The 9,932-nt window shown below is 31.8% G+C and overlaps 2 protein-coding genes across 2 annotated transcripts in view; one reads left to right on the top strand and one right to left on the bottom strand.

Annotated features, from left to right (window-relative positions):
• Positions 1-9,095, top strand: part of LOC119840380 (geranylgeranyl pyrophosphate synthase) — a 14,554-nt gene extending 5,459 nt beyond the window's left edge. The window contains exons 3-8 of the mRNA XM_038366977.1: positions 1,924-2,068; positions 2,313-2,433; positions 3,033-3,172; positions 3,521-3,623; positions 4,685-4,812; positions 5,827-9,095. Coding sequence (XP_038222905.1) covers positions 1,924-2,068; positions 2,313-2,433; positions 3,033-3,172; positions 3,521-3,623; positions 4,685-4,812; positions 5,827-5,919 — 730 coding nt within the window. The 3' untranslated portion in view covers positions 5,920-9,095. The remainder of the gene's footprint in view (positions 1-1,923; positions 2,069-2,312; positions 2,434-3,032; positions 3,173-3,520; positions 3,624-4,684; positions 4,813-5,826) is intronic.
• Positions 9,096-9,529: 434 nt separating this feature from the next.
• Positions 9,530-9,932, bottom strand: part of LOC119840481 (geranylgeranyl pyrophosphate synthase-like) — a 5,526-nt gene continuing 5,123 nt past the window's right edge. Inside the window, exon 9 of the mRNA XM_038367114.1 lies at positions 9,530-9,716. Coding sequence (XP_038223042.1) covers positions 9,654-9,716 — 63 coding nt within the window. The 3' untranslated portion in view covers positions 9,530-9,653. The remainder of the gene's footprint in view (positions 9,717-9,932) is intronic.

Raw genomic sequence — 9,932 nt, 5'->3', positions numbered from 1 at the left:
TTAAGTCAAGAAAGCAAGCATCAGCGTAGTCAAGAATAGGAAGGAGAAGGGACTGTGCAAGCATAATTTTTGTCGGTATGGGTAGAAAGTTACGTAGGCGTCGTAAAGAGCTAGATACTGCATATATTTTACGACTGATTTGCTGGAGATGTTTAGACCAAGAAAGCGTTTGGTCGAAGATTACACCCAAATTTTTAACTTCTTTGCTGAAAGGAATATTCACGCTCCCAATTTTAACTGTTGACAGAATACCCCAGTCAATCTCAGAAATAATGTATGGACTTCCGACAATGATCACTTGGCTTTTCGAAGGGTTGATATTAAGTCCAAATTGTTCACACCATGTAACAATTGTGGCAAGTTCAGTATTTAAGGTGGAAATGGTGTTTGGTAAATTGTCGAGTGTGTTTGTTCGATATTAATTCAAAATAAGGTGAAAAAATAAATATTTTTAATCAAATAAATTACAGCGTATTTGGGACATAAAAAGGTAAGTTTTCACCAAATTTCGTTAAAAAAAATAATTTTTGTAAAAGATAAAAATAAAAAACCAAAAACTTGGTTTTTTGAATTTTTCACATAAATTTTGAGTTTATGTGAAAAAAGTGCAAATACAAAAGTTTTAGATCTTTTTATTACCTACAACTTTGCCATTTGACTTATTTCGATAGGACTTTTAGTTTTGCCGGAAATTGAGAAAAACCGTTTTTTACCCTTAAAAACTCACCCCCATCCCCTTCCCGACCTCAGATCTCCCGTAAATTATTTTTCCCTTCATTTTTATAATATTCCCCTCCTTTTCTAATGGGTTTCATCCTGCTACTATTTTATTTGGTTTTAAAAATTATCGACCCTGGTCTATTAGTAGTAACTCTCTTTAAATGTTTGTTACAAAAACAAATATGGCAGCAGATGTGAAGTTAATTGGTGCAGTAAGTGGAATGTGTACTTTAATTGCCTCGGATTAATCTCGATTAATCACAATGTACAAGACAAGAATTGTTAGTAAACTACTAGGTTACTAAGTAAAACTTTTTATCAATTTAGAAAAAAGTATAATAGCTGAACCATCCATAAAACAGGCATAATTACGGTCATTAGATATTATTCATAATGGTTATTTTAATGACGTTTTTTCATTGCGTTTCATTCGTTCGTTTCAATTCATTGTGTGGTAATTGGAAATAAGAAAATGTCACACCTATTTATTGTATTATATTTATTGTTATTTCTCATTTTTTATTCCCATTTATACGGGATATTTTGATTTTCAAAGAGTAACATGTATTTAGGGTCATCATCATTACCACGGCTTTATTTCCGCAGGCCGTGGTTATCTATGCAAGATTTCCCCACTTAAAAAAAAGGGTCATCATCATTAGGCTATTTCGTTCTTTTTAGAGGCATACATGTGATGGTTTTGGCTGTCCACTATCATCCACCATCTAGATAGTAGTGTATAATATTTTTTTATTCTACGATTTGCCGGTTTCATCACGATGTTTTCCTTCAGTTTCGGAAGTAGTGCATCTGAACAATGTGCATTAAAATTAAGATACATCAAGACTATAAATATTTTTTTTGCAGTCCACAAATATTATTTACGATAGTCGTTCCCTTTTTAACATGTTTTATTAACTACACCTGTATGTTAGTGTTTAACTGACTCCTGTAGACTCGTATTTGATCCACTTTATACGGAAAGAATTAATTCAAACTTACTAAGGATCGTGCAATAAAATAATATCATGAGTTTATCTTATTGCCCTGATTACGTTCGCCAGGATTAAATGATATGTTTCCTCATGTATATTTTGTGTAAGAGCAAGCAAGAGAAGTTTAACTTGCTTTAACGTTGCTTAGTTCTTTTAACTGTATTTATATTTATTTATCTATTTAGCAGCACAAAATATTGTGTTCCAGGCTAGATGACATTGAGGATAACTCGATTCTACGTCGCGGTATACCAGTGGCGCACTCTATATACGGCATCGCCAGTACCATCAACGCAGCCAATTACGTGATGACTATAGCACTGGAGAAAACCTTGAATTTAGGACACCCCCTGGTAATGCTTTAAAAATAGCGATCCTATTGAAACCCTTCCCGATAGTTGTTTTTATTCACGTTTATACAATAAAGATTAAATAAATAAATAAATCATTTTTGTCCAAAAATAGCTTAACTTTATCTATTTTTGCGCATGTTTAAATTCACACGTTTGGATGTAATTAGCTATACACGGTAGACAATAACCTTAGCGACCCTATGTTATTAATTTGTATTTGTTTTACATGATGATTTGTGTACAGGCGACCACAGTGTACACAGAACAGCTGTTGGAACTACACCGCGGTCAGGGAAGCGAGATATACTGGAGGGACAATGTACAATGCCCTTCAGAGGAGGAGTACAAAGAGATGACTATTAAAAGTTAGTCAATGCGTACTTTTTATCGGAAACGAATATATATAATAAAAAAATGCATAAGGAAATTTCACTCTTTACTATCTAGCCGAAAACTGAATAACGCAGATGCTACGAAAAGTAGATAAGTAACAAATTACTATTTAAAAAGATGACAATATTTAATGCTATAAAACTAAAAATAAAATTTTACGATGGCCGCGTTCCATCGATACAATATTGTTATAATTAAAATGTTTCATATTGATTGAGATGGTTCTTAATCGTTTTAATAGATGTCTTGGGTTGTCCCTTAGGCACATGAAACCGAAAGAGTAGAAGAAATTCGATTACCGTGGCGAGATCATTAGTGGCCGAGAGGCTAGGCGTTGCTACGGTTCGGCAAAAAGCCGCTGGTTCGAATCCCGCCTCGTGATCAATTTTTTTCTATGCTTCTGAATTCTGAAACAATAACAAAATTTCGAGAGACAATTCGTTCATCCTATCATCAAAATATATATTTTTTTAGATATTTTGAACTACGATGCATAATATTATTTAATAGAGTTACAAGTACTCTAGCAGTAAGGTCGGGTCAGCCAGAACTGTATATCTATTAATTCCAGAGACTGGTGGTTTGTTCATGTTGGCGATCCGTCTGATGCAACTGTTCAGTGACAACAAGTCAGATTTCAGCAAGCTAGCTTCGATCCTCGGATTGTATTTCCAGATCAGAGATGACTATTGTAATCTTTGTTTGCAAGAGGTATTTTTATTTTTTCTTTTGACAACTGTAATTTGTACTATAATAGTACAGTCAATATATAGAAAATAGTATGAAAAATCATGTAAGTTCTTAATATTAATCGCATAAATACAACACGGTAGCGGTATGGACATAATATATGAAAACTTACCGACATGTCTCAATTTACTGTAGAGAAATTACAAATGTTTTACATAAAGTGCTTTTTTCTTATTAACCAATCGTTATTACAGTTTATCGCCGTTCTGTTTAAAAAACCAAAAGAAATTAAAAAAATATGCATAATATGTTATTGATTTGTAGGTATACTTTTAATCAATTTATTGATTTTTCTTAATCTTCTTTCAGTATTTTGAAAACAAGAGCTATTGCGACGACATAACTGAGGGGAAGTTCAGTTTCCCAATAATACACGCCATCAGAAACCAGGAGGGCGACAATCAAATACTTCGTATCCTTTTTAACATTTTACTGCATCACTTGAAGGACATTAGAATACTGCATGAGTTAACATTGCATAGATATGATAAATCGTTCCCTAACCTATTATTTATTATTTACTAGCTTTTGCCCGCTGCTTGGCACGCGTTAATTTGGAGTAAAACCCCTTCCCCCCCGTTTTTCCATGTTATTATACATATAAACCTCTCTCTTGTATCACTCTATCTTTTTAAAGGAACTCCATCAAATTGCCAATTTTTTAAGATCTAAGCATACTGACACAGAAACGCCGGAAAGCGACCTTGTTTTTTACTATATAGTGACTATCTCATGTCCACGGCTTCGCACGCATGGTCAAGACAAACTCCCATGGTAATGAAATGTTTCACCTCGGTAAATTGTAACCTATATAGCTAAAGAGCTATTTAGAGATAGTTAGGAGACTAAAGAGTCTCCTAAATATCTCCTGACACAATAATCATACCAAAATCGCTCCATTGCCACTTGAAATAAAGACAGACAAACAATCTTTTGCATTTATAATGAGCCCTACCAGGTTAGCATGTTGAAATCAGCAAAATTGCAAAAAAAAAAATTACATAAATTTGTAGCTAAATAGTTGCTAATTAGTTGGTTGGTTTGGTAACTAATTAGCAACTAATTAGCTACAAATTCATATATAGTTTTAATGCAATTTTGCTGGTTTCACCTTGCTAGCATGATAGAGCTTTTATAATGATATTAGTAAGGATAGCAAGGACATAATTTCACACATGCGAAATAGCGGAACTACTCTTGCATAAACAATCTGTTAACTAACTAATAAGTTTAATGCCATACAATTACATTCAAAACTATTGAAAAACAACTCATTAACAGCGCTGAAACAATTTTCCTGTTTTTTACGTTAAAAATATAAAACAGGACATTAAATTTTTATTGCTAGTAATACTCATTTTAAAAAATAACAATAATTATCAATTGCATGATATTATTTACTAATTATGATACTAATTATGCTATTAATTTGTAAAAAAAAATAGCAATAAATTTCCTATTCACACCTATCAGACATTCTTCGCCAACGCACCCACAACGTCGAGGTGAAGCGTTATTGCATAAAGCTTCTAGAAAAAGCTGGAAGCTTCAAATACACACATGATACGCTTCAAGAGTTGGACAACGAGGCCAGAGCCGAGGTAAACGACTAATTAATTTTTTTAATTATTTTTAACTAGCGGTCCATCCTGGCTTCGCCCGTGGCACATATATAGCCTAAAGCCTTCCTCAAAAAATGGGCTGGGTAAAACTGAATTTTTTAAAACGAACCAGTAGTTCCTGAGATAGCGTGTTCAAACAAACAAGCTGTTAAACAAACTCTTCAGCTTTATAATACTAACTAGCTGCGCTCCGCGGTTTCACCCGCGTAAGTCCGTCTCCCGCAGGAATATCGGATAAAAAGTTGCCCATATTTTATTCCAGTTGTCCAGCTGTCTGCGTACCAAATTTCACTGCAATCGGTTCCGTAGTTTTTGCGTGAAAGAGCAACAAACACACACACACATCCTTAGAAATTTCGCATTTATAATATTAGCAGGATTAGTAGGATATAGATACGTAACAAATACTACATAATGCCTTAGTACTTTTTTAATATGTTAATCATAATTATTGACCTAATTAAAAAAGCTTTCGTAAAAAATAATGTGTTATTTACCTATATAATATATAAGTACTATGTTAAAAATACGAATTTTTATGTAAATATAAACTGAATCTCAGCTATGGTTCTAGAAATTTTAATGTAATTTAATATGTAGAGGGTTTTGGGGACGATCATAGATCTAGCTAAGACTCGGATTTAGGAGGAATTAAAAAAACAAGTAATGAGAAAGTCTGTTCTTATATATAGTTGACTAGCTATTGCCCGTGGCATCGCCCATGTGGTCAAATGAATTTAACAGTAATAGCGCCATCTAATGGGGTTTTTTGAATGATCAAGATATGAAGCGTCCTCCAATAAGAATGAGACGTTTCATCGCATAAAAAATTTGCCTATTTCACTCATTAGTTGCGACGCGAAAGAGAGACAGACACCCACTTCTATAATATTAGTAAGGATTTCAACAAATGCACTTTGATGGAATAACGCACACAAGCTGGTTTTTAACCGACTACTGAGAAGGTATATAATTTCTGTTGTAAATGTTCAGGTCGCTCGCCTCGGCGGCAATCCGCACCTAATGGAGTTCCTCGACGAGCTACGTACTGTTGGCGCGAACGACATCACCAAGCTCACGCAATAACTCGCACACACATTCCACACAAACACACATACACATTCTGCATGTAAACTCTATGATAAATAAAAATATTACGCAAATTTGATGACTCACTAAGGCAATTCTTGCAATTTAATTTTGTCGCTATCTCTCTTTTCTGAATTATCTATCGCTGTCGCAGTTTTAAATTGCTGTGTAACTTTCAATTAGTACTTATCATAAAAACCAACGATATCTGAGCGCCATTCAGCATGAAAAAGGCGTAGGCGTTTCTTTATAATATAATTGATTTAACTGTCGTTTTTAAATGTTATAATATCGTTATGAGTTTAACGTTGTCTTATGGATTGTCCCTATAAAGAGGTCTATTTTAAATATTAAATTATGTTTGAATCACTTTATACGCTGAATTATTTTTGGTAACTCATTTTATTCGCTGTTAAAAATCATATTTTAGTTCTATATACGTCGAAACAAATACATTATAGTATGGGTTTGGTAATTATCATCTAGAAGGCTGTATGTGACTTAAATGCGTTTATATTGTTTAAAGTAATATTGTAGTGAGCATTAATTAATTATTATTATATATTGTAGAAGTCTTATACCAAATTGTTTTTTGTCAAACATTTTTTGCTTTGCTTAGTTGTTATGGCACTTTTGCTTTGCTATGTTTATTGTTAAATACTTAATTACGCTAAGTGCTTAGTTATTTTATTAAAAAATAAAAAACAAAAAAAAAAACGATGTCTAGACAATGCGTTTTTCGATTTTAGAAAGCTTACCGAAGTATATGTTATAGTATTAAAATCTGAATATTTACAAATTGTTTTCATTTGTGTACTATATTATATCAACTTAAAAAAAAATGTGTTTTCGAAGAATGAGAAAGTGTAAAAAAATTCTGGACACCTTTTTCTTTTTTTATTTATTTGATTCAATAGTTTCTTTTTGTGAGAACCATGCGGGGAAATTTTAGCATTTCATTAACAGCTCAAAATGTCAAGTGAATTTTATTTTTTATTATTTTCAAAAACCTAAGGGAAATCAAAACAAAGAGGATTCTTTTTGCGACATTCTTATATTCAGGTTTTAATATAATGAATATATTACACAGTGTGCTAGTCAAATATTATAACGAAAGCTCCGTGAAATTTACTTTTTTCATGAATAGGTCATTGTTTTATAATCTTAAAAGTAATTTATACGTTCATTATATTTCGAAATTCGAAAAATTCACCGAATTTTAATTTTTATTCGAAATTCGAAAGTGACCGATGCCATGGCAGTTACTCTCAGATATCATCAAGAATTGCACGTTTAATTTTTTTATATTTCGTGAAAACAACAAACATGAATTTATAAAATTGTACTTTTGTTTTATATAAATTACAAATAACCAAGAAAAGAATTATTTATTCGAAACTTTTGGAGTAGATAAGAAACTGCAGTTGTTTTAAATTTTGCGGTGAATCAAACTAAAAAACTGATTATCCGATAGTTTTAGGTGCTAAGGTCAGTTTTAGGGTGTGTTGGTGAAAATTACTTAAAATAGGATAGTTTGGGCCATAAAGTACTTAGATTGCGTATGGATGGCATTTATAATTTAATATCAGTAGATAACACATGGTAACGTAGCAATTGTAACTGTTAGGGCATAGCGTCGTAGGTACTACGAATAGGGTAGACGTGGATGTTTACTATTTAATATTTTATACCTTACTAATAAACTTTATATCGCATGTTCCTAAAAAAAAGGCTTGACTGCCGCATAACTTGCGACAAGTGTAAACCCAGCGGGCATACGACGCACCCACTTCGCCGTCCGATGCAATCGAGTCAAATCAGTGTCTGTATCTCATAAATTGTATTACATTGCGGCTTTACTTTTCATTAACTATTTGACAATTTCATGTAAATGTGCAATGAATAGTGTACATAGCGTATGCTATAGCAATTTTAACCTTATATGTAGTGCGCGTGCTCGCTCATGGTAATTAAAGTACAATTAGTCTTATTGACTGACCTTTCCATTTATCGATTGTTTTGTATAATAGTAGTATAATTGGTTTATATATAGTTATGGTAATTTTTCATAAATTAATTTGTGTTTTTGCCTTTCATTTAAATATGTTGATTTTTTTTTTGTGTCCAAACTTAAAACGCAAATATCCGTTCAATATCATAATAAATAATATATTGAATTAACAACCTTTCACAAATTTGGTCATATAGAATATTGTCGATGTGATTTGGTTATTATTGCTAATGTGCTATCGTTTAACCTGGATTATCGAAAGAACTCCTAAAATCATCTATTTTGAAATAACCATGCCTTAAAGTTTATTCAGTAAGGTAGCTTACTTAATGAGAAAAGGCTATAAGTAGAGAAGGTTATTTGAATTTCAATTTATTAGCTAGTTGTTATTATTCCTACATATAAGAATATAATTGTAGCATTTCTAGTATAATAACTATTTATTGGTATTGCTTTATTTGAATGATTCCTGTATCTACATATTACTATCATTGGAAAAACCAATAAAACTTAACTGAAAAAGTGGGGGTGGGTTGAGTTAGTTCAATGTGAGAAAAAGACAGAGCTATATAGATCCTCTAGTGCTATCGCTTTCTCACACCGAAATAACTTTAAAGTCATAGTAAGACGCCTGTTACAATTAGCGTCTGCGATTGTGTACAAGTTCTAAATAAAATATATGTATGAGGTTCTTGGCTTTGAACTTCTATTGAGATAAGGAACCTGAAGATTTAATATAGCAGGATATATTAATTATATAAATATGGGTGTTTTGTTTACGTAATGTAACGTTAGTAATTTTTGTTATTTTCGCGGTGATATTTAGTAGTTGTAATTCTATTTACCGTTTAAGATATTAAATGTATAAAGAATCAACATATACCACAGACTACAACAGTCCTCGTGTTATAAATCAGATAAATTTTACCTTTTTATTTCGTTTTAGTTTGAATAATGTAGAATTTGTTTTATTTGTAAGTACATATATTTTAAATATAATTATAATTGCTTACTATTTCTTTTTAATTATACCAATTACCTATACCAAATGTCTTCCGAATTTATGACAATATAAAAATTAGGAGTAATGTTGTATTTGAAACACTTAATTAGACTTCTTGTTAATATTATCAATTCTATAATAAATAAAGTTGTAAGTATATTAAAAAAGTTGTTTATTTTTTAATCTGTCCAATATTTATTAGTCTTGAAATCTATACTTAGTTGAAAGAAGATCTTTGTAGCTGTTCGCCCCGAATTCGTTCGTGGAACAAATAATAGCCTACGGCTCTTTTTAAATCGGTCCAGCACTTGTTGCGTGAAAACGCTACAAACATAAAAATACAAGTTTTCTCTTTATAATATTAGTGCAGATGTAGACTGAAAATGTAAATCAATAATCGAGGGATTGATTCATTATGTAGGTCTGACTTGGCCTCTTGTCTTGATCAATTATTTTAATTCCAAAGTTCATGAAAATAGGATTTGTGCTTTCGTGTCGTCAATGCATAGTAAAATGAAACCGGGGATATGATGATGATGATGATAATAAGTTTTGCGTGGGTTATTTAGGAGAAATTTAAAAATGGTTTTGCCAAATTCCTATTTATTAAAAAACTAAATTGAAAATAAATAATTATGCATTACAATTAATATTAAAATGCTTATTTACCACTATCCACACCGGAACCGATATCTGAATTAATTGATTATTATTCATTCATTTTACGAACATTTCATCTAGTATAGATATAAGCTTCGGATTACCGCCCAAACGCTTTACCTGGAAAAGAAATGGAAACAATTAGAAATTAGGTATGTATTATAAATAACTGGATAATAGTAACTGGATAATACTCAAGTTGAATTATTGAGTAACATCACAAAAGACGTCGAAAAAGCAATAAAGAGCGAAATGGCACAGCTAAACGAATCACTACAATTCCATAGTGCAAAGCTTGATGAAGCTATGGAATGTATCGAAGGATTCAAAAAAACG

This window comes from Zerene cesonia, chromosome 6, assembly GCF_012273895.1.
Source record: "Zerene cesonia ecotype Mississippi chromosome 6, Zerene_cesonia_1.1, whole genome shotgun sequence".
NCBI lineage: Eukaryota > Metazoa > Arthropoda > Insecta > Lepidoptera > Pieridae > Zerene > Zerene cesonia.
Note: the sequence above shows the minus strand (reverse complement) of the source record. Positions and strands in the feature narration are given on the sequence as shown.